This window comes from Drosophila arizonae, chromosome 2 (assembly GCF_054131065.1).
Source record: "Drosophila arizonae isolate 15081-1271.41 chromosome 2, UAZ_ARI_1.0, whole genome shotgun sequence".
Taxonomy (NCBI): domain Eukaryota; kingdom Metazoa; phylum Arthropoda; class Insecta; order Diptera; family Drosophilidae; genus Drosophila; species Drosophila arizonae.
The window spans coordinates 30,513,614-30,538,999 of record NC_142922.1 but is presented as its reverse complement, the minus strand read 5'-3'; the positions used below and the strand labels follow the sequence as shown (position 1 = coordinate 30,538,999).

Here is a 25,386-nt window from a genome sequence, read left to right as displayed (position 1 = left end):
GCCTTTTTATAGTCGAACGAATTTCTTATATGGGCATTTTTCGAAGCACGATCTTCGAGGGCTGCTCAGCTGCCGAATGCTTTCGGATGCCCAGTTGTTGAGCATTGAAGTTCAGTGATGCGTTTAATTTAATGTCTCGAATCAAGAAATGCGCTATGATACTCTTCTTTGTGCAATATACTCTTATATGTTTATAAATCAGTAAACCTTACTTTATAATAAGAAAAAAATACTTTGAATAAGCGAATAACAAAATACTTTTATTATGAGGTTTAAATATGTATAATTTTCACATTTTTATACATATTCCCATGATCAAAATTATATGGTGAATAAATATATCAGGAGGGTGGGGCAAATCGAGTAAGACTGAGTTATTATTAAGGTTAGTTAAAAAGTAAAAAATATAGTGAATGTGAAGTATGTGGTAAATCAAATCTGATTATATATGTGTTGATGCTGAAACCAATTCACAAGTTAAAATGGGCACGTGAGTCACTCGATGGCGGGCATCGTGTAGACAGTCATCTAGATGACCTAGGTCTCCTCACAACAGATATTGATAAACAAGACAACTATTTTTGTTTTCACCATTAATTTAAATCAACAAACCTTGAACAGCGATGTTCACCGTAATCAACTGGCGAAACATATAGTCGGCAATACAATTAGAAGCAAATACAAATCTTAGCTCAGGTGCAAGGAATAGATGTTATCCTTTTCAATGCATTAAATGTTCATGGGTTTCCCAGCTATTATGACTGTCATCTATATCTCAATTGCAGTCATGCCGCTACCGCGCAATTAAAACTATGGACTCCGTAAGAGCCAGATAAGTTTTAGATATAAACTTACTTATAAAGCCCTTAGAAGGCAGCAAGTCTGATTAAATTATCCTATCCCAACAGATCGTATTCTACTGTGCAGTATTATAATAAATTTAAAATAAAATTGTAGCTCATAGGAAGCAAATAAAAACAGGGTGTAATAAATATATACATATAATACCCATATCTGTACAATAAATCAATCGCATCTTGATGATAATACTGTTGTTCGAATATTCATTTTTATTATTAATTATAATTGTTTCACGATTTTATTTTTAAATGCGTATGTCTAGTTGTTATTGACATTAGGATCCAGTCTGCCAAAATATATAAATAATACCATCATTTCAATTGGAAATTACAAGACTAGACATTCGTCAATAGTTGAGATTACGAATATGATTTGTTCTTTAGCTTTTTTAGGAATTCCTTTGCTTGCTTATCACCTTGTCTATACTCCAGAGCTCGTAGTGAAAGTGAATCTTAAAGAAATAGAAATATAAAAAATAAATAGTTAAATTTATGTTCAGCCTGTTTCAATTAAGTGCTTACCTGTATACTCTGGTCTACATAAATTCATCAGAATCTGTTCGCCCTCAGCTGCAATAAGATCTGCAAACGTTATATAGCATTCAGCTATATATTGACTTGACATTCCAAATAAATCTTTATCCTTAACACAAAATAAAATCAAACTATCTTCCATCTGGCGTTGTTCTGGAGTCAAATGTCTAATTTATATAAATTAGTAAATTAATATGTTTTGACTTTGTCAAAAATAAATTTCACTTACATTTTAAATTGTTCATCATAAAGGGGAAAACAATTTTTGTTATGAACGGCAGTTTTGAGGGGTGTAAATCCGTTAAATCTTATATTCGGAATCATAAAGACTTTGACGAATGAATCACATAATCCATTTTTATCCATAGATACCAAATTACGAGCATTTAATATTGTCAGCTAAAATTAAATCAAATTGTTATTCATTTTATTATAACATGGTGAAGGAAGCGTCGGCTTCGAATATAAATATACTGGACACTATACTCCAAAATCAGTACCTTTATCTATATCTGTATCTATGTATCTGTATCTGTGTATATACATATATCTTTAAATCTGTATCTGCGTGAATGTATCTGTGCATCTGTATCTATGTATCTGTTTCTATGTATCTGTATCTATGTATCTGTATATATATCTGCATCTGTGTATCTGTATCTGTGTATCTGTATCTATGTATCTGTATCTAAGTATTTGAATTTGTATCTGTATCTGTGTATTTATATCTGGGTATCTGTATATATGCATCTATATATCTAGTACAGTCAATCAATATATTTTTATTTCATTTCAAACTAAAATATTTTGTTTGGCTATTAATATTTAATGTTTATAGAGCGCCTATTAAATAGATTTTACAAACTTTTTAGTTTTGTTAGCTATTTTAAATATGTGTAGTTAAGTTGGTTAATTGGTAATACTCACGACTAATCCAGAGTCTGTAAATTGTGCGCTAATTGTAAGCTGTCCAAAGGGTGACGTCTCTTGCTGTTTCTGGTATTTAAATCGTTCTAGATAGTATTGATGAATAAGATCAGCCGTTTCGAGAGCATGCAGTTCAAGAGTGTTTTCGATTTCCGATAGAATTCTAACATCAGATGTTTTTGTATCCCCAATCTTAAAACTGGAAATCATAGTATGTAGAGTGGCCCTTAAGTTTTGAAAGAATGCTGGTGGACGGCGTTTCTAAGGGATCGCATAAAAGAATATAATAATAAAATAAATGTACAAAACTTAAGTTACACTTACATCGAGATTGGATTGTACAAGATCATAAATAATTATTGATAGCTCTTCCCAAATACTATCTAAAACTCTTTGGAAGTTGACTTCATTTAGATTAACATAAAGAGTCTGCAATGATCCGTCCAGGTACATCATCAGTCTTTCCATGGAATTTGAGTTCTCGTGGAGTACTTCAGCTCCTTCTGTTAAATATCGCCGAATCGATGGAGACATCCTGCGAGCAACATATTCGATAAGCTCAACAATTTGGTTGCGCTGTGTATCAAGAGCATTATCGATAACAGCTTTTATAGTAGAGGCACAGCGTTGGGCATCCAGGTAGGTTTTGTAATCTCCCAAGCGTCGTATCACAGTATCTGTACCTAGCTCCTAAAAAAAAAAAAAAATATATATAAAAATATATATATATATATATATATATACAATAAAAAATAATATATAATACTAATATATAAAACTAGCTGTATCATGATAAAACTTTTCTATGTTTTTTTTTATGATATTCAACTGGGTCAATTACTTAAAGTCCTTATCGAAGTGCTTTTTTAAGCAGTCAAGCAATACATAATATTTAACTACCTTTACATACCTTTATAAATGAAGGTAAACTTTGACGGATGTAGTCCATATTATTTATAGCCAAGCACCATTCCTCCGATAAATCTTACATGAAAATACCAAAAACGTTAAACGCGTATATTGAAAGCCTACCAGCCCATTAACTTACTAAACATATCTCCATCCTGTTCCCTTTTGGTTATAGCTTCCACGCGGTGGGACATACGCTGTGCATAGAAAACGCAGCATCGACATATATCCTGGGAAAAAGCGATATTTCAAAGCATATTTTCTATAAATTACTTTTTGGCAATTTACTTACATTAACTATTTTGGCCACAAACAAGTAGGATCCTTCTATATCTGGCCAATCCAGTTGTTGCCAAAATATCTTAATCTGGTAAAAAATCGCTAAGGTGTCGACTGCTGATGAACTATACTTAACCGTTTCATCTACAGCGTGGAGTTGGTCCAAGTCAATGGCTTTCTGGATGCGATTCAGAGCTTTAATAATTGAAATTTCAAGCCAATGAGTTACGCCTCTGTCAAACCACAAGTAAAATTCATTCATCTCCAGCTGACAGTTGGGACAGAGTGATTGTCCTGTAAAATGAAAAGCAATATTAATACAAGTACATTAAATACGATATTTTTAAGAAATAATTACCTAGAGTATTATATCGTTTGAGTACCAAATAAACTTCAAATAATGTTGTTCCCATATTAACATTGTCAATATTTGGCAAATATTCAAAGTTATCGTCAGGAACATCCAACTTCTTAATGTTGGAACATACTTGCTCCACAATAGCTTTGCATATTTCTGTCAGCTTTGAATCGTAGAACATAAATAGTGTAGTGGAATAGCTGACCCGAATTTTGCTGAAAGACACAAGTATTTTAATACAGTATTTTAATTCATATTTTAATACAGGCTTATTACTTTTATGTAAAAAATACCAAATACAGATACTGCAGTATACAGCATGCACACAACTAATGAAATTCTCTCCAATTAAGAAATTTAGTTTAAATAACATTTTTCAAATTTAGGGAAATTTATATTCAGCTCGAGGGCCCCCACAGTAAATTAACTGCTTTCATATTTTGTGCTATATCTATTTTTATACCCTGAACCCATTGAAAATGGGAAATCAGGGTATAATGGTTTTGTTGAAATGTATGTAACAGGCAGAAGGAGGCGTGGCAGACCCCACAAAGTATATATATTCTTGATCAGTGTGACGAGCTGAGTTGATTTGGCCCTGTCCGTCTGTCTGTCTGTCCGTCTGTCCGTCTGTCCGTCTGTCCGTCTGTCCGTCTGTCCGTATGTTTGAACGCGTCGATTTCCGAAGATATAAGAGCTAGAGACTTCAAATTTTTTGTAAAATGTTTGTAATTACAGCGCGGATATCGAGTTTATCATGAAAATTCGATAACTCATCCCGATCTTTTTTTATCGATGAAAAACCTTATCGAAAACCTGTTATAAAATTATATCTTCTACACCTTTATTGCTAGAGTCTCCAAATTTTTTATATATGCTTATATGCAATTTATACAATTTCGGTTTTTGTTAAAATTTACCCCCCACCTCTAAATTCACCCCCTCACCCTCACTTTTGTAAAACGCGTATTTCAAATACTAGAGACTTGTGCTTTGGCAATTATATGCATATTCATGTTATAATCATAATCTGAAAGTTTCATGAAGATCGTACGTCCACAAAAAAAGTTATTAAACAATTAAGTTCTCATAGTAAGCGCACACTGCAGCCCATGCGTGGGTGCTTGTGTGTGTATGTGTTTGTGTATGTGTGTGTGTTTCTTGTGTAAGCTGAAAGACGCGAAAAATTATTGAAATAGCTAGCACTCCAAGGGTTCAGGGGATCTCGTAGTCGAGCAGCCTCGACTAGAGCTTTCTTACTTGTTATATCTATAAAGATGAAATGGGATGGGTATATACAAAGAGTACACAAAGTACAAAATTTCAGGATAGTAAGACATGGACATATCGACTCAGTTTATTTTCCCGATTGTTCTATGAAAAGTTTGCGGTCCACTCCAACTGGCTCTAGACTAAAAAGCAACCAGGGGACTTCAACAAATGCTACATATGTACTGCTTTATTTAATGAACTTTGGAGAACTCTCGCTCCCACAGTTCCTCCTTTTCACAAGAAATCGGTTTTATTAGTGAATATTCAGTGTCATAACATTGTAAGTTAGTTAATGAATGTCTTCGAATATGTTTATAGCCCATTCGATTTAAAAATTGATTGAAACCAAAAATGTACCAATTATGTGCACCATAATAATGAATAATATTATTAAATAGTAATAAATCTTCACTTACTGGTAGAACAGTTTATCGAAATATTCCATCGCACGCTGTAGATCTGAGCGAACCATTTGTATGATTTTGATTACATTCTGCAATTTCTCTTCATCCGAATCGTGATCCTTGGTTTGACTGCCGACTTCTTTGATTTGTTCCATCCACTCTTTGGCACCGCTATTGATAGCGGCAATAATAACGTTATCGATCGTGTTCGGTTTCTCAGAGTCTTCGTATTCTAGCCAGCCATAGACAGTTTTGGGAAATAGATCTATTGTCGCTGGCACCTCAAATGTTTTCAGCTTCGAGAGAATGTCTAGTACCTCACTGAGCGTCTTCAGAATTTTATTATCACTGATTTGTTTGGAGCGTAAATGTCTTAATATTGAAAAGCAAGATGGTAGCAACCGCTTGGCCCCCTCCCAGAATGTTTTGACATCCTCCGAATCGTTTTGCAAATAGTTTATTACTGGAGCCAGAACATCGAGTATTGAATTGAAGAGTACGAAATTCAGTTTATGAGTCTCGTGGACAGTGCTATACGCATGCCACTGGCAGAGCGCACAGTCAACGGGAGAGAGACCACTCTGAACGGCGTGTTGAGTTCTGATTGCTTCAGCCATCGCTCCGAATTTTCCGCTCCACCAATATTTGGCCACCTGAGACGAATCCAGCTCGTGCACCAGTAACAATTTCAAGAGGTGCTTATGTTCTTGACTTGCGACATTCTTATTCTTTTCGGCACTGAGAGCAATGTTCACTAGAATAGAACCGCGACTTTTCGTTTTACTGCCTTTTTCCAGATTATACCAAACGGTTAGTCCAGTAACTGGAATAGACTTTGCAAAGTTCAAAGAATTTTTTTAATATTATTAAATTATTATTATCAAAAAACGTTAGCATTTACTGTGGAAAGATTGATTTGATTAAATTTCGAAAATATGTAGTTCTTACCTATTTTCAATATTTACTTGAAGTTTCAGTAAACAGATAAGCTATTTGATATTATATACATATATCTATTATAAATGTTTATATCTATTATATGCCAACCTTAAGCGAAATCATTGCACGTCCAATTAATTCGTTATCATGCTTTCCAGATGAGGCCGTAACCGCGATTTCCTTCATAAGCTTGCTTAGCCCGCGTACACCCTTAACATCCAACAGCTTATTAACCTTGTCTTTGACAGTTTCCGCTGCATCAAAGTCCCTATTAAAAATAAAAACATTTTTATTAATTTATATATGCGTTTTATATTTAAAGATCAAATCTGACATCAAACTTAAATTTTAATAGCTGAAGTTGAATTTGCATAAATTTAAATTATTTTCGAACCTATTTAGCTGGTTAATACTGCTCTTGCCTAAGCGGACACTAGCTAAACTAAAGCACTGTTGTAATACATTAAAAAAATTCGCTTGTATATTAATATTGCAGTCTATAACTAAAAGAAAACATAGGCCAAAATTCCTTTGGCTTAGAAAAAATAAAAATTCAGATTGGTCCAATATTTATACCAGAAAAAAATTAAAATATACAAAATTAATTAATATTTAGACATATAAAAAATATACAATTTGCCTATATACTTATTGAATTTCAGAATAAAATAAAATAATTATAAAACTATTTACAATTAAAAACAGTCGTATGGCGTCCTCCAAAAGTTGAATGTAAATACTTTAGGGAATTTTCGCTCATATTCATTTTCGCAAATTTATTAAATACTTTTTAACAACTAAGAGAACTTAAAAAATGTAATTAAACTTATGATTGATTCATTTTAGTTTTAAATGCTTACGAAAAACAATTTAAAATCTATTAAGTTTCAGAAATACTTGACGAAATACATTAGCATAACTATCTGGTTTCAAGCTCTTCAAGAATTGAACAAATACAGCGATTGCTGGCATTTGGCCATTTTAGATCACAAGCATCAGAAATTAAATTGCCTAGCAACAGACAGAAAGACGCCTAAACATATGACCCGAAACTATTGAAGAAATATAGAAAAATAAAAATGAATATTCTTCATTTTTTCATCTTGATATATTAATTTGCCAAAATTTGGTCTATAATGAATAAAAATCGAATAAACTCGTAAGAATTTGCTTAAATAATATTGAAACAAAACAAAATATTCAAATTGGTCAATTAGGTTAAGTAAATAATAATTTATAAACTTACCAAACTTCGATAATGAGAACTTCATCACGAGGACCTTCAGTAATTGGTCTAGAAAATTCAAATAAAATTCAATAAACATCTAATAAATTAAGTAAATAATATAATCAACGAGACAGTATATTTTATTTCATGTTTATAGAAGAAACTAATTCCAGAAGTTGATGTGACCTATTTGCCGATAATACTTACAATGAAAAATGCTCCTCCCATATGGGACTTAGAGTAGACGTTTTTACGGAAGAATTATAGCGGTGCGAAATGTTTGATTCCAAGTACAATGTTACGAAAGGATCGGATGATCCATTCGAATCCATTGGTAGTAAGTTTTCTGCTTTAATAACTTCAACATTGAGCCTTAATTTAGGTGGTTCCTTCTTCATCGCAATCTCAGAAATTTCCAAATGGGTGGCATTGGGTATTTTGAATACCTCCTTTGCGAATTCAACCAGACTTTCCCTACAGGCATCACTACTCTCACAACCAATATTATTGTAAATTTCAAATAGGATCTCCTCGTATAAGTCGTCGATCTGAAATATAAGAATTCAGACATTCATATTTGTTTAATAATCTAGTATTGCAGTCCTTTTTTTGACCATGCTAATAATATATATATATATTTATATAAATAATATATTCTCAGATTCTGCTACCAGTAATTGAGACTACGGGCTCTATGGGCTGTATGTATGCTATTTATGTATGTATGTATGTATGCTATTTATTTATATTTATATTTATTTTAAATATTATAAAAAAGCTAACGATTGCTAAAAAATATATATTTTTTAAGCATATCTCGAAGACAATATAGCCAGACATACTGCACATACTTGAGGGTATTATTAAGTACATAAAGATTATAAATATTCGTTTTACTTTCCGAGCATCACAACCATTCGCACCAATAATTCAGAAAAAAAAATAAACATTTTTTGAATATGCTTACATTTCTGCAAACATTCTTTGCTGCATGGTCGAAAATTAAATATGGGAAAATAAACATCGAACTTAATAACCCATTTCCCATAATGTGGAGCTGTGGCTAGAGTAAACACAGATATTCCGTATGTGTAAGATTAAGTATATTTGTGGCTGAAATTAGTTTAAATAGATATATAAATAAAAGAAGATTTGTATAAGCAGGATAGTGCCATTTCTACGATATTTCTTATTGCTCCAGAGTATGTCATCGTATCATAGGATACACCCAACAAGAGCATTCCAAGTACTTGTATGCAACTATACTTCGTACAAGTACTATCGAATTTAGATGGGCTTTGGATGTTAGTAAACAATATGTATTTCAAAGCAAACTTGAAATTATTACTTAAATTTTAATAAACTTTATTAATAATTATTATACTATTATTATTAGTTACGGAAATAAAGAGATCTAAAAATTCTCTTAATCTACAAATGTAAAAAAAATGCCAGTAAAATGTTTCCGTTTAATTTAAATTAAGTTTGTTTATCACTTAATATCTTCGACTATTTTTCTAAACTTATTTTTATGGAATCTTAGGTTATTAAACAATTTTACATACAATCTAAATACGCACTACTATATTGTGTTTTATTTATTTGAGGGATAACTGAATATCTTTTTACTGCCCATTATAAACATTCGTAAAAAGCTTTGGGCCGACATTCCAATGGTTAAGAACAAAATTCAATGATTTTTAAACAACCATCAGTTTAATTTATTTTAAATAACTAGAAAATATTTACTTACAGTCATAGAATGACAAACTTCTTTTGCGTGAGACTCTAGTAAATGCTTGTGAACACCGCGGAAATACTGATTGGATATGCTTCCATTTCTATTAAGAATCCGCTTGCGTCGCTCCGCCGTTTCATTTAAGGAAAGTGTCGAACACACTTTTTGAATATGGTGCGTCTCATGACCCGCAGTTCGATTTAAACTTAAATATTTTGAACTTTTATCGGTTGAGTTTCGTGAGGTCATATTAGACAGAACTCGTGGCAACGATAAATAGCTCATTTTTGAAACACAAAAGTATTGAGCTTTGTATAATTAATTTTGAAACATTTTGCACTTTTGCTTTCTTCTTTATTTTATAAATTGTAGAATCTTATTTCCCGTCTATATTGTGAAACATCGCACAGCTATAATATATTGACGTATATATTTTATTATTATATGATCATTTCAGGTATCCGTATATTAGTTTTGCGGGTTCCAAGATGTCCCTGCAGCAGTACCACTCTTAGGTATATGTAAATTGAAAACCCATTAACAGTGTCAATGCCGCGAATACAAATTTTTTACATCTAATCACGCTGACCGTGAGCTGCTTCTGGGTGTGTATGAGCAGAATTCGTTTTCGAGATTGTTTTCTAAGTATCTCACAAGATAAAGAGAGAAGCTGAATTATATAGTAGTGCTTTAGCAAATGTTTTATTTTTGGAACTTTGAAAAAAAGCTCAATGTTTATGAACCTATGTGTATTCAAAGTATTGGGGAAAGCACACACAGCAAGTGAATGAATAAATGCTTTTTGTGTACACACACACAAACGCACAGCATATGTGTACACATAAACATCTATGTAGTGCCAGTGTAGATAAGTAGATACTAAAGCAAACAAATTTATAGACTATTCTCAACCCAATCAGTTCGAATTGTTTATAGTTCGTTCCTACGGTTAATCTAACAAAGGGTCCAACAAAAATTACAGTTCTGCTTCTTTGTTAGTGCCCAATATTTTGAAATATAACTTGTATGAACACTATATCTTAAAAAAACAGTATATATAGATATATATATATATATATATATATATATATATATATATATATATATATATATATATATATATATTCATACTGATTAGTACCTATACGGTAAATGAAGAAATACCACATATACATACATATAATTTCAAGGTATGAATGAATTTGTTTTCTATTCATTCACATTTTTTAATATTGAATGAAATTTTTTTCTCTCTATACCCCTCCTCTTGTCATGCCATTCGAAAAATGCTTTCATCTTTCCTTAAAAAATGTAACAGCTTATTAAGTTCTTAAATTCTATAAAAATTATTATATTTAAATAAAACTTGATAATTAACAGATCAAAATTATAAAATAATAATTTTTAAGCAATTAAGGAATTGAATTGTTTAAAAAATTAACTGATATAAACTAAACATAATTTAATCAGCTTTAGAATTTTTAGAGGACAGCAATTAAATTGAATTTTTTATTAAGTACCATATATATATTTCTTTTAAAGTATTAATTTGATTAATTAAAATTAAATTAAAATTAATAACAAAATTCCAAATACGTTTTGATTTACTTTAAAATAAATAACTATAATCAGGTTTCATTGGTAATACTGTACCACCAACAAGGATCAATAAGTAGTAAAAATATAAGAATGTCTTAGTTTAAGAATTTTGCTCTTAATTTTGCAATTTTTTTGCAGAAAAAATATTCTTATTTTCATATAAGATAGAACTTATACCGGTTGCATAAATTTTATAACTTTAATTACATAAGGTATCAGAAAATTTGAGTTGTAAAAAATCACTTAATTTCATTAAAAATATTAAACTCATTAATACTTACATTCATACAAACATTTTCCTTTATGTTATTGACGGATATTAAGTCTGTCTCACTGCCCAATGTGGAAGTATCGAAACTTTCATTATCAACTGTTTTTATTTCCAATCCACTATCCGTGCAGGATCCATCATTGACCTTTGGGATTGCAGTCTCTTCTTCTTCCCCTTCTTCTGCTTCCGGAAATGGAGCCAACGATGTTTTAAAATTATTTTCATCCAATTGAGATTTCTGTCTCAAAAAGGAGCCAAACTTTTCAAAGAAACCATCATCGCTATCCTGGAGTCTGCAGTAAAAAATAAAATAAACAAATATTCAAATTATAAATACATTTCATATCTAGGTCTGGGTTTTTTTTTTTTTTTTTTAATTTGCAACAAGAAACAAAAACTCCAACTTTAAATGTATATTTACAGTTGTAAGGAGTTCAGTGTATAATGAGTATGAGATGGAATATCCTAATATTCAGGCAGACCAGTCCCCAAGACTACTAGAGCACAGAAGAAGCTGTAGTCTATGAAATCTACTAATTATACTTATATAAATAATGCATACAGAAGCTTTTTAGCATATCAACATTTAGACTTATCATGATGTAATGAGGTCGTATCTGTCTGTCTTTCTAAGAAAAGCAAGGGATAAAGAAGAACTACAGATCACTTAAGTTATCTATATTTACGCAGCAGTCTCCATTTGGTATATATTTGAATAAAACGAAGCTAGAATACTTTCAGCAGCAGACAATTTTCCCATTAATTAAAAAAGAATTAAAAACTTGGTGGAAATACGTAAGAGAAATACGCTAGGGAAATGAGTAAAGGGAATATGTAAATAAATAAGAAATACCAGAAGGCGCTAATTTTTACTCTTATTTTTTACCGCTTCCTATGACTTCTCTTAAAAGCACGATAGAAACTCAGTTGCCTTAACAAACATGTTTTGATTATTAATACTGTTAAGGCTAATTAATCACATAGTATCCCAATTAAATGAAACCCTCCGATGGCATTGGAGTAATCGACAATCGCTCAAGATATATATGAGGGAAAAACAAAAATGATCATACCTCAATCAAAGAAGTATTTAGACTGACGACGATATGTGTGTACATACATATATAAATTTGTCATAATTTGTATCCTGCAGTGTTTTAAAATGATTTGACAATCTGATGGGCGTCCTTTGATATCAAACCACAAAATCAATTATGTCAAGCTCACTTAAAGCTTAAGAATGGCCAGCGCACACGCACAAAACTCATTTTCTAAATTGACCTTTCAAGAAAATCCATCAAGAAAAAAGAAATGCGTCGCCTGGCTGCCTATTGGAAAGAGGTCAATAACATTTAGATTATTTTTATTCATTGAAACAAACAAACTTTTTCCTTTGATAAATACAACACTCAATTAATCAATTTTTATATATTTACAGATTCGAACAATTCCAATTCCTGCAAATACTTCTTAGTATCACAGGCTAACATGATTTTCTAATTTTGAATCAGCTTGTCTTACATTCGCTTAAACTTTTAAATAAAACAGATTGCAAAAAAAAAAAAACAAAAAGTTTTTAGTCTTACGAACTTGAGTTTTCAAACAGAATAGCATTTAAAACAGAATAGAACTGTTTTTTTTTTTTTTATTATTATTATTTTTTTTTTTTTTTTTTTTTTTTTACCTTATAGTTTTTGAAGCAAATCAGTAATAAATATGTGTTTTACATTGCCACAAATGGCACTACAAAATCTCATAATCATAAGTATTGATTCATGCTAAGTTAAGAACGAAAATTTCGTTATAAGGTATTCGATTTCGATATATCAATGTATATAAGCACAGCTTTGGTTTTCTTGAATAACACCATTACATGATTTTATTAATTTATCTATTAAAGATTAGAATGAGTATATAATTAACCCACAATAAGAAATAATCACTGGCAACTGGAGCCTTTGGCTTATCATGGTTTTAGTTTGCACACTTATTACAGTTACCGTTGTAAGATTATACCGCAAGTTGCTAAAGTACATTTTAGAGGAATTGGAAGACATACATAAATCACTATATAACTGTCAATATAGATGCGTATATTCCAATCATATACATATGTATATAATCTTATATATGGCATGACGAGAATAAACCTTGACAATTGATACTATTGCCATGCCCTTCAAAGTGCATGAAGATAAGATTACAAAGCCCAACGTAATTCAATAATGTAGATATTTATATTTGAGTATATATATTTATAAGTATATATGAGTATATATATATATATATATACTCATATAACCATGTATTCATTTATACAATTAGGGTAGGCGCTAACCTGATGACGCGCAGTATATATATATATATATATATATGTATATATATATATATATATATATATATATATATATATATATATATATATGTATATATATATATATATATATATATATATATATATATATATATATATATATACATATATACTGCGCGTCATCAGGTTAGCGCCTACCCTAATTGTATAAATGAATACATGGTTATGATATAATATCTACACATATACATATTTAAGTACATAATTCTTAAAACAGAAGCTCGGTACGGCGGGGTACGGAGTATTTGTTAGCGGGGGAATTCCGCTTCCAGCGGTACTGTTAACTTTTTTCGGACTGTTAATGATGACATACTTCATTTTGTCTTAATAATTATTATATACTATTTTATTGCACTCGTTAGATGTTTAATCATACATATATATATCATATATGTATTTGATTACAACTAGCCGTAATTCCAATTTATAAGAGCTGTGTATCTTTATTTATACTATCGATTTATAGCCCAGTTGTATATTACCTATGGTCTCCACATATCAATATAGACTGAGTACAGTGTTGTCTAATAAAGTTAATGCGGTCAAGAAGCTTCATTTGCTCTCACTTTACATTTATTTTACAATATTTATAACAACAATCTTTACATTTTCTAGTAAATTCGTGAATATAACACCACAAACTACCGAAAACAAACGCATTCACCACGACCTTTTGGCTAGAACTGTTTGAGCAGTAAGAGCTTTGTACGTTAGCCGCTTGAAAGATAGGGCCAAAACAGACCAATACAAATGCACCAGTTACATCCGCACTATAGTTGTTGCTTTCGCCTGTATGTGTGATGTCTTCATGGTTCATGATTTTGAAGATATACCTGCATATACGGACGTATGCATGTATGTATATATACGTATATGTATGTACATGTGTATGTATGCATGCACCTAATTAACATACACAAGCTCAACCATAGTAAATACTCATTTTCGTGAACCATGTTACTGCCAACCCTTAACAACAACAATACAGAGCACGCACAAGCGTGCACGCGTACATACATACATAAATACACATGTACATATGTACATGACTAAAAGAAATTAGTGCATCATAACACGAATGCATCGACGTGCGTATGCAAGCATGTATGTACATATGTATGTATGTGTATTAACCACGAAATCTGAAATAACATTCACAGTTATATTTACAAACATACATACAAAGTGATGCATACATACATACATATATTATGAGTCACATATGTATGTATATACATATATGTATATCTATGTAGTATAAGATTAGTCTTTACTTTTTGGAGTTGACCAGATCGAAAGCTATCCTATGATACTACAATCTGTACCCTTAGGTAAGAGTGCTCATAATGACAAGTGCCAGACTGAGAAATACCTTGCACACCATGATATTCCAACTTACTTCTTACTTACTGCAATTCAAACGCAGGAAAGCACATGTAAATGCACCCACACATGCACAACATTACAGTAACAATGATATATATATACATATATACATATGTACATAAAGCAATATATTCAGATATACAGATAAAATAACTAAAGTAAATTTAGTTTATTATATTATTCCGCTTATATAAAAAATAAAATAAAAATATAGTATATTTAGTATGTCAATAGTTTATGCATGTAAAATGTTTCTTTACAAACTGTATGTATGAGCTCACACACATGCGAAGCCAATGCATTGGATTGGTTGAATGTGCTATCCGAAGCATTTATGACAGTTTTTTATGTGTATTATCTCCGATTTAAAGTGAAATAAATCAATTTATCAACCCTAATACGCCGATCTTAAAGGAAATGGAGTAAATTTGATATTTCCATATATTTCACAATGTAAATGCTATTATCTAAGGTGCCATTTGAACTATAAATATGAATTACTGTCCCTACTAGTTATTAGATAGCCTTTAAACTATTAAAAACGAGAGCTTAGTTTTGAATAAAACATAAACTATAAATATGAATTATTGTCCCTACTAGATATTAGATAGCCTTTAAACTATTCTTTTAAACAATTAAAAACGAAAGCTTAGTTTTGAATAAAACATATGAAATATTTAGCTTTACTATGAATATGATTGATAGGATAGGCTCTCTTATCTTACTTGCCATAATGATCACTTGTATATTAATACTCTTTAATATACCGCCTGTTAGATGAATTTAATATAACCATTATACCCTGCCAACAGCACTATTTCAATGGGTTTTAGGGTATGAAGACAATGCAAATTAATGTGATCTAATTGTGATCTAAGGTAGGTTGAGTGCGTATGCAGCGTAGATTTCATCTCATCAAGAGACACTTATCTTCATTAAACATGTACTCAGTTGGCACTGTTAGACAAGATTCACATTTCAACTATTATTTGATTTCAAAGGCAATATGTATGAGTACATCCACACATTTCATTGGATTTTCGGCCGATAGAATCGATTTCAGAGGCAAAACAACACAGCTATGTTTAATGACAATCTAATGTCTTGTGCCATCTTTAGTTGCACGAACTTAACTAAAAACATAGCAACAATTTAATATAATACAGATAAACAGCCGATGAAGACTATAGATAATATCGATAGCTATGGGCGAAAGCTTTTCGTTGTCAAAATGTGTTTTGTAATGTGATTTAAGAGTAACACATCAAATACAAATACACAAAAAAAATAAACCAAACAAAACCCGGCCTACACAAATAATATTTTTAATGTATATATGTGTGTGTATATATGCACATGTTTGTATATGTACATATGTGCACATGAGTCTATGATTATACATATGTATGTGTCATCGTATATAATGTTGGTGCCCTAACTTGAGGCTCGTTTTTTGTTATCGCCAGATCATATAATATATGTACACCCATATATTTACAATAGAAACATTACTTATATTATAAATTTTAACATTTATACACATAGTTTATAATTAGTTGTCTGATTAACATGCCTCTACCATATACAATTTTGAATAGACTGATTCATACGACAACGACAATTTGGTATATTACATACAGAAATATCTGTATTTTACTGTACTTACTGATGCTGATGCTCTGTGGGTGGATTTACATTGCTCTCTTGTAATTTATTGAAGATCCCTTTCCACATTTGTTCCTCATCCATTTTAGAGTTGAGTATTCAGCGAAATTACGAAAACAAAATAAACTACTTTGCGAGCAACACTCAAAGCTCCGAGACAGTTTGGCAAGAACTAATGAGAAATCTGCGTTGCCTTGCCGCTTCTCTTAATCCAATGACGCACCGCATATACAATCGTACATGGGAATAACATTAGTAACGTGTTTGTGTTCCACATTTACAGCCCCAAAAGCAGCGTAAAAGCTTTCTCCGTAATTTTCAAAAACGCCGGAACCCTCAGAAAGGCATCGGGTATACCTTAGTTAGGCGAGCATTATTATTTATATGAGTAACTTTTCAGAAACTTTATTAAAGATAAAAGTGCCGTCCATTTCGATGGAAGGAAGAAGAATTTATAGCTCAGCTGTTATACTTTATTCACGAACTAAAGGGTGTTTATTGATTGTGTGCATTGTCCGTTTTACTGTCCCCAAAGACTGTGAATATAAAATATAGTGTAACATTATATAATAAAGAATTACAGGCTGCGCACAAAAACATTTTCATGGTTAGGTAGTATTAGGCTTAGATATATAAATTGAATATGCATCCATATGTAGAAGTTCCTCTACGAATTAATCCAAAACGTATCTACAAGTATTGTAGCGTAATATGACGTAGAGATCAAATTTAGCACCTTGTTCATTGTTGATCTTGTCGACAAACTTATGATATGACACACATATATAGGAAGTATTGGACTTGTTTAACTACAATTTAATAGCAAGCGAGTATTAGACAGTCGACCACTCTCGAGTGTAAGGTTGACAGATATTTTTATATGTATATATAGAGCTTTTATACTGCATTAATATACTTATATAGATCTCTCTCAAAATTATTTAACTGCATCATAAGCAAATGAACCCGTTCCAGTGAAAGTAGCAAACAGAGCCTGTTGGCTCTGTTGATTATAAAAATGAAAATAAAATTATAAATAAAAAATGTTTCCAAAATTTACATGACTATGATACAATATATCTCACAGCACAGAGATTTATATTATTTTATTAAAATTTCATTTGCTGTAATTTTAAGAGCTTGTTACGTAGCTTTAAAAAAAAAAGCAATGACTCGCAAAGATTTGCCTAAATCATCGTTGCTAGTGAACTCAACTGTTGCACTTATTAATGGAAATATTATAAGTGGATGATTTTAATACGAGTCTCTCAAATATAACCGCCATAAAGTTATACGATATACGATCTCATCCATCCATATGATTGAGACGCGTTCATTCACATTTACAATCACTGACAGATAGAGATAAGTCAACTGAATGTTGACACCTATTATCAGGTCTTGTTCATTTTTAGAGGTTACTAGTAATCTCTTGTTATTACAGGGTAATATCTATATTGTTGTGGAACGTATAATAGTTAAACATCAACAGAATTTCAACTTGTTCCTGACCTATGCCGTTAGATATCATCGTTAAGTTGGGTTTGGTCCGTTCATTGTATATGAATAAAAAAAGAAATGCAAACATACTTAACTTTTCATGATCTCATGTTCAGTGTAAAGGTATGCACATTCTTAAATTGATTGATATATTGCAATTCGAAATATAAAACAAACATTTTACTTTAAGAGACAAACTATCAAGCCTCGGTTTGATAGGAAGCTATTCCACAAATGTGTTATTCGAAATTTGCTATGAAATATTTTATTATCAGAATATTTAAGTATTTCATTGTACATTTTATTATATTTAAATTGATATCAGTGCTGTTGAAATTGAGGCAACAATGGGTATAATGAAAATTGTAACTTTAATTTTTTCACATACTCAGTTTACACTTTATATTGATGAAAATTAGTTTTATAAATATTAGCAGTGCAGCTACAAGGAATGAATCAAGTAAACCCTTGACTTTAAATTGTGTACAAATCGATTCAATAAAATTTAATGAACCGTTTCAATGAAAGCGTCAATCGATTTATATAAATATAATAAATTACATAAAAATGTTATCATATTATTGTAGTTAAACCTAATTATCGGTTGTTGGCTTTATTTTCAGCTTAATTTTAACTTTCTGATTTACTGCTTGTACACACAATTTTTAAAAAAATCTTAAACATGAAATCAGCGAATCTTAGGTGCACACGGGCATGAGGATTCTTTATAACGTCCGTCAGACATCATTGAAAATGTTATTTTCCGCAGCTCAGTCCTTAATAGTCAGTGTTTCTCATTCTATCATTTTCATTTGTCTGCAAAATAAATGGATTATTATATTTTACTTATGCTTTCAAGTTATTGCATACTTTTGGTAAATCCCTTGATGTCGACAGTTCAGTTCTAAATCGGACGTCACTTTTCGTTTGTTCATTGAAATCCCTCTTATGTAATCTGGGTTTAATTGAATGGCTATGTGGATGGTCGTCTCTTCTGTTGTTAGACCCATGGCGCGCTCCAAAATGATTCTCTCTATCATTTTGCACATTTTCCCTATCCTTTGATACATAATCGCCGCTTATTGTTCGCTGACAATCGAAGCCCCGTCGATAGTCGCTATAGCTACTATGATAGTTTCCGGATCCGCTGCCACTTTTATGTATCGGATTCCGGTCGCGGAAATTATTTCCTCCAGTAAAAAAATTCTTTTGAGTCATATTATTAGTTAAGCTACGACTGTCTCGCACATCTCGCACGTCTCGTTCCCTTTCTCTATCTTCGTTATCACGGATATAATGTCGGATGATTGGTACTTGAGCTTGGTTATTGCCATCCGCAACATGAATCGTTGGTCGCTTCGACGAAACTTCCTCTTCCTGCTTCTTCTCGTAATGGGAAAAATCATCAAAAATAGATGTTGAATGTCTATAAGAGTGCAGAATTTGCAACACCTCAATGCCTTTTGTATTTGGTATCTCCTGCGTATCTCTTGAATGCGTCACTGATTTATTGTCATTGTTTTCGAGTCGAATATGTCGAAGCTTTCCATTAGGCACGTCTTTCACATATATCCATTTTACTTTAAACTTCCCTTTCCATTTGTCTTGCGACCAAACGCTGGATGTAGAGTTATAATCCACCGAAGTCATCATTTGTGCCATGCCACAAAAGTGGCCAGAGCCATTAACCGAAAAGAAAAGCAAAATATTGCCGCCTTCTTTGTGCCGTTCCTTAAACGCGTCATCCAGGCGCTTATTACCATGATCTGTTGAGCACCAGATCTCATATTTTATACTGCGATGAATGTCATCTTCAGAATAAGATTTTATGACGAAAAATCTAAAAAATAAAAGAAAATTCATTGTAGATTACTTTTCATAAAAAAATACAGTCCCCGTTACTTACCGTGCGGATGCTGCTTTATCTAAATCAATATCCGAAGGGTTATAATTATTCTTGTCTTTCAATTCGTCCAATAATATTTGCGGGTCAGCAGTCACCTCTGTAGGTACAGACGCACTTTGTGCAACAAGTGGAATATTTTCATCCCGATTTTCATACTTTAGGTTTTTGTCAAAATCATTACGAGAAAAATTTCCTTTACGATCGTTATATCTATTCTGCGACGCGACTGGGGCTATTCGCCGATTAATTTGCTGAGATGAGCTGCTAGCTTGTCGCGATTCTTGATGATGAGCTGGCTGTTGGTGATGCTGCTGCTGCTGTGCAGCCCAGTTTTTGCGGTGTTGACCATTCGGGGAAGGTTTAACGTTCCCAAAATTACTATTGCTGGGCAACCTGTGGCATTCGTCCTTTTCAGGACGTGCACCTGGAGTTGGTTCTTCGCTAGTCGGTACAGAAAAATTATGCTCCGAACTGGACAAATCAATTGGTAAAGGCGGGGATGGTACTGGCGGTGGATTACTGTTTGGCAATTCCCATACATTGACATCTAAATTATGTTTCCCTGGTACCATTGGGGGTGGTGGCATGCCCGGGCCCTTCTTTTTATGGCTGGAAGCAGTATATATGGTCTGCGTGCGAATATAATGAAAACATTACATTTGTGTTACTTTCCTTTCATTATTATAATATACTCTGAACATACTTTCGATAATGGTTTTGCTGGCTGCGAAGCTATTGATGCCCATGTTGTCTTTTTTGGCGCAGCACTTACTGCATGTATCTTAACTTCATCCACAGATTCGCTTGTGCGATTGTCCAATTTTGATGATTGCCCATTGTTGTTTTGATTTATCTAGATACAGAAAATTATAATGTCCTTAGTGCATTGAATTCAAGATACCAACAAACATTACAAAATATTTAATATCGTATAATAACGTATTCAATTTCTTAAGTCTTCGATGATTTGAACCAAAGTTGATAGGAGCGTAACTTAAGATTTCAATGCTTTATTTACTGTCCTTAAGAATAGTCATTTTCTTACTATTTACACATCAGTTCTAAATTAAACTGGCTCAATACACATTTCTTAGTTTCAGATTTTAAATATATATTTATTTTTGCAGCGCATTATATTAAATTATCTCAACGAATGAAAAGTTGATTGTCCAAAGCTAATGTAGATTTTTAAATTAGTAATGTAATCAATAAAAAGTATCAGATTCTTCTTCCACTTGGTATTTGGACAACCTATCAGCTTAAGTTTTTAATTATAATAAATAAACTTAAAGTAATCCAGTTCGCAACGATAGTTGATAGTTGGGAATTGATTTGTAAACTGATTACTATTAATCGAAATAAGAGCACAAATTTGAAAACTAAACGTAAAAAGGCTTGAACGATAATACATACCCGAACAGGAGGCGCAGAACTTTCGGTAAAAAGTTTTCTGGAATTCCAAGCATTTAAATGGTTATCGTCGCGCTTAGAATTGTAAGAACTGGGATTCCCATGTTTTTTCTTTGTATCTGAAAAGACGTAAGTAAATTGACTGCATATTATTCAAGTCTTCTAATTTATTATTTTAATTTATAATACTAATTTATTTAGTTATTTGTTTTTGTTTTTTTCTTTTTTTTTCAATTTAATATTAGGGTTATCAATCCGCTGTAGTCCAACACGCCGCAAAAGCTTTAGTAAAGAACATTAAATCTTGTGATTAATCTTTATTTATTTAACGCTGGACGTACGAATTTTAACTTATAAACCCTAATACATGAAAATATGCAATATTAATAAAAAAAAAAAATTATTCCGACAGCTGAGCGTATGAAGTCAGTCATGAATCAAAATTGATAGTATGTATTGTTTATATTTTATTTAAATAAAAATAAAAACTATTTTGGGAAACTTCAAAATTAAACCAAAATTACCATGGAAGAAGGTGGCGAAAAGGTAAAATCTAAAGAGGGAAAAAAAGCTGAGAAACCTGCTACCGAATTACCTGCTGCAGAAAAAGAGGAGATTAAAATAGGGATTATTGGAGAGTCTGGGCTCGATACACCAATTGTGCTAAAGGATAGGCAGGAATGTGCTGTCTGCACACCATTCGGAAAGCCTTCCGATATTATCATTGAAGGGAAAATTGAAAACTGCAACTGTGCGCTGCTATCGCGAAATGGACGTCTTCATGATATAATGCCAACTAATATTAATTACAGAGCTAATATTTGGGCAATGCGTAAATTGGGATGCACACATATCCTGGTAACACACACCGTCAGCTCGTTGCGTGAGCATATTCAGTGTGGCGACATTGTCGTGCCACACGATTTCATTGATAGCACAACGAAACGTAGTCAAACATTCTATGATGGAGCTGTTGGAAGCCCATTTGGCGTTTGCCATCTGCCCATGTTTCCTGCATTTTGTGAACGGACACGTTTACACATAATTAACGCAGCCAGCGGACTGCGATACCCCGTACATTCAAAAGGAACGGTGTTGACCCTGGAAGGGCCACGTTACTCGACGGTTACGGAAAACAACCTGTACCGCAACATGGGAGCAGATATCTTGAGCATGACCCTCTGCCCAGAAGCCGCATTAGCCAAGGAAGCCGGTATTCTATACGCGTCCCTCAGTTTTGTGACCAACAAAGAGTGCTGGTGCACGAATCAGCCAATTGCAACAACTCACGAGATAATATATACGTACAAAAAGCATGTCGATAAGGTTCAGCGAGTGTTAATTAGAGCCATTGAAAGCATTGCTAAGGAGGACTGGACCGAAGACATATTAAAAGCGAAGGTTAATCCGTCCATAGTTATCCTAAAAAAATACTTATTCTTGGTTTCTTTGCAGATTTTGGTATGCAGCAATTTCTCTAACCGCAACGAATTGTTTTAAACATATTGAATATAACAATTTCATTCAACATTTCGTTGCCATTGTGCCGGTAAAATTCCTCAACTAAATCTTTTGTTTCGATTGTGGTATATCTAAATTTATTTTTGGTGTTTAACTTATCATGCTTTAAATATTATTTGAGCGTAGCGTATCAAATTTCCTTTTTATTTCAATTACTATTTACCGGACGAAATTATTAGCTAGAATGCATGTAAATATTTCAATTTCTGTAGCAATTAGATGATGACTTAACTGACTGCGTAAAGCATTTCTTATCCTTATCTTGGTCTTCATAAATAGCTGGGTGAACCAATCTAATTTCATATTTCCGATTGCGGCAACAGGTACATTAAGAACCTTTTTTAAACTACATTTGCACCGAACTATTTCTATTTAATTACAATTCTCAATTAAGTTGTTTTATTGTAAGCTTTGTTGATTGGGACAACTGTTTTGCTGACAAATTTGACTATTGTAACCGAAAGTAAGGCTATGCGTAAGCGTTGTAGCTGCATGGGTTGTCATCAAAAGCATCATGCAAATCCTACCTCCATACGTATGGTGAGGTTTGGTTTAGTATTGATGCATGATTCTTACACTTCTGATTATGTGTGTCCTGCTCATTGTCTTTGACGTTTTATTTAGCAATTGTCTTTCTTTTATAATAAATGTATTTAATAAACAAATGTATATATATCCTAAGCCCACCCTTATCTGCTGTTAGGTATATTGTACGTTCATACAAAAGTAAACCTATAAGACTAATTGGAAAGTCTTATTGGCTTAAAAACTTATTGGTTTTTATATCAATTATAGCCAAATTATATGATATATCGAAACAATACTAATTATAGCACTCAATAAAATATAGTTTACGCTTTGAAAAACAAAATACGTTTCCAGAGACTTCACGAACACGTCGTTCACGCTTCCTTCTACCTATTACACACATATTGCGTTATACTATAGGGTACGATGCCAGGTAGGTTGTTGTCTTAATCAGTTTAGAATCCTTTAATATTACCAACTTTTATTTGAACTATATCTACTTTTAAACTAAAAAAACAAAGGAAGAAATCTGAAACCTTTAAGTAGGCAAAGTTTTGTAACATAAATAATCTATAGCTTTTTGTTTTCATCGCTTTTTTGACGTGTATTTTATATAATAATTAATATATTTACTCACCATTGTGAGATGATTTACGTCCTTTACCCGCGTTAGTCAGTGGTAAACTGTTATTCTCTTTTACATTAAATGGTGGAAATTGAAATTGCATTGAGCCTTGATTGCCTGTTTCATTTGGTATATAATCAGAAGTAGTATCATTGAACTAGTTTAGATAATTTTTATTTAAATGAACACTACCAGAATTGTCATCATTTGCTGGAGAAGATAGATTTTCATAGGAGGCTTCATCAACTTGTTGGCTCCATGGTATATTACGCTCCTCAACGGATTTTGCTTAGTCATTCAAAAGAAAAACAAATCAAATATGAACAAAATTGTACATTTTGCCGGTTTGTGGATAATTTTGCATTTTGACTATAATAAATATATGCACATAACTAATAGGATAGGTAAAAATCCAATATGACTATATCCAACATTTTCGTATATTTGCCTTTGTGAATTTATGTATTGACTTATGAAACAATTTTGAGAAGCTCGGATTTTCTTATACATGTACCTGCAGTTCCGGATATTTTCTGAAATAAAGAGAGAATACTTATTAATTTTTCTCTAAGCACACATACATCGAAATGAGTTTATATAGCTATGAACATGCATAAATATGTATATGGAATTATTATAAAAATACAAATATTTGTATACAAAACTTCACTTTTTTTAAGCCTTTAAAATTATAATGAACACACATACATACATAAATTTGTATGTGCATACATACATAAATGTACGTATGTATATATACAAAAATGCCATTACCTGATCCACGCCTGACATTTGCTGCCGAATTCAGCTTTCTTTGTTAGCTGCAAGTATTGATCATTTTTAATTAGGTCTGAAGTTTCTAATTGGATTATATCTTACCAAAAAATAATAAATAAACACAACGGAGGTAAAATTTGCTGTTTAAAACGCTTTAATAATTTATAGTATGTATTTTCGACACATAGAACTACACTCATTTACACATGTACATGTAAATCACACACAAACGATGCACACATACATATAAGTAGCAATCGGTAGACATTCACGCGTCCGAAGCCGATATTTTTATTACCGCCGTTGCATCTGCATTAGAGTTGTCATTCCTTGTCTACAAATGCGAATACATCAATAAAAATAAGAAAGTACATCT

General features: G+C 32.0%; 3 protein-coding genes across 6 annotated transcripts; 1 reads left to right on the top strand and 2 right to left on the bottom strand.

Moving 5' to 3' along the window:
• Nucleotides 1-1,050: 1,050 nt before the first annotated feature.
• stac (C2 and C2B_Munc13-like domain-containing protein staccato) lies at nt 1,051-16,965 on the bottom strand. Of its 3 annotated transcripts, none has more exons than XM_089471168.1 (15): nt 16,745-16,965; nt 11,329-11,611; nt 7,918-8,258; nt 7,729-7,776; nt 6,591-6,750; nt 5,556-6,376; nt 3,868-4,082; nt 3,523-3,803; nt 3,370-3,460; nt 3,232-3,305; nt 2,646-3,011; nt 2,322-2,582; nt 1,624-1,793; nt 1,383-1,561; nt 1,051-1,312 (listed from the first exon to the last, which is right to left on the bottom strand). In XM_089471168.1, the coding sequence occupies exons 1-15, from the start codon at nt 16,825-16,827 to the stop codon at nt 1,221-1,223; spliced, it is 3,465 nt and encodes a 1,154-aa protein (XP_089327294.1). In that variant the 5' UTR covers nt 16,828-16,965; the 3' UTR covers nt 1,051-1,220. The 3 variants fall into 3 exon arrangements, with proteins under 3 accessions (XP_089327294.1, XP_089327302.1, XP_017874902.1); XM_089471176.1 differs by lacking the exon at nt 16,745-16,965 and adding an exon at nt 14,175-14,502; XM_018019413.2 differs by lacking the exons at nt 11,329-11,611; nt 16,745-16,965 and adding an exon at nt 9,464-10,098.
• Nucleotides 16,966-18,595: 1,630 nt separating this feature from the next.
• Nucleotides 18,596-25,273, bottom strand: Ythdf (YTH domain-containing family protein). Of its 2 annotated transcripts, XM_018017964.2 has the most exons (10): nt 25,113-25,273; nt 25,008-25,054; nt 24,748-24,766; nt 24,426-24,521; nt 24,246-24,350; nt 21,563-21,678; nt 20,853-21,002; nt 20,150-20,778; nt 19,114-20,083; nt 18,596-19,059 (listed from the first exon to the last, which is right to left on the bottom strand). In XM_018017964.2, the coding sequence occupies exons 2-10, from the start codon at nt 25,023-25,025 to the stop codon at nt 19,021-19,023; spliced, it is 2,142 nt and encodes a 713-aa protein (XP_017873453.1). In that variant the 5' UTR covers nt 25,026-25,054; nt 25,113-25,273; the 3' UTR covers nt 18,596-19,020. The 2 variants fall into 2 exon arrangements, with proteins under 2 accessions (XP_017873453.1, XP_089327379.1); XM_089471253.1 differs by lacking the exons at nt 24,246-24,350; nt 24,426-24,521.
• Nucleotides 21,919-23,324, top strand: LOC108620929 (purine nucleoside phosphorylase). Its single transcript, XM_018017966.2, has 2 exons — nt 21,919-22,960; nt 23,015-23,324. The coding sequence occupies exons 1-2, from the start codon at nt 22,085-22,087 to the stop codon at nt 23,057-23,059; spliced, it is 921 nt and encodes a 306-aa protein (XP_017873455.1). The 5' UTR covers nt 21,919-22,084; the 3' UTR covers nt 23,060-23,324.
• Nucleotides 25,274-25,386: the final 113 nt, after the last annotated feature.

Excerpts from the sequence above, each read along its gene's own strand:
- stac (XM_089471168.1), bottom strand. The coding sequence starts at position 16,827 with ATGGATGAGGAACAAATGTGGAAAGGGATCTTCAATAAATTACAAGAG. Across the intron at positions 11,612-16,744 it reads CCCACAGAGCATCAGCATCA|ACTCCAGGATAGCGATGATG; the intron begins GTAAGTACAGTA and ends TTTTTACTGCAG. Across the intron at positions 6,751-7,728 it reads GTTCTCATTATCGAAGTTTG|GGACTTTGATGCAGCGGAAA; the intron begins GTAAGTTTATAA and ends TATTTTTAATAG.
- LOC108620929 (XM_018017966.2), top strand. The coding sequence starts at position 22,085 with ATGGAAGAAGGTGGCGAAAAGGTAAAATCTAAAGAGGGAAAAAAAGCT. Across the intron at positions 22,961-23,014 it reads AAGACATATTAAAAGCGAAG|ATTTTGGTATGCAGCAATTT; the intron begins GTTAATCCGTCC and ends GTTTCTTTGCAG.
- Ythdf (XM_018017964.2), bottom strand. Across the intron at positions 24,351-24,425 it reads AGCAAATGATGACAATTCTG|GCAATCAAGGCTCAATGCAA; the intron begins GTAGTGTTCATT and ends CAAATGAAACAG. Across the intron at positions 19,060-19,113 it reads CATCAAGGGATTTACCAAAA|ACAAATGAAAATGATAGAAT; the intron begins GTATGCAATAAC and ends TTTATTTTGCAG.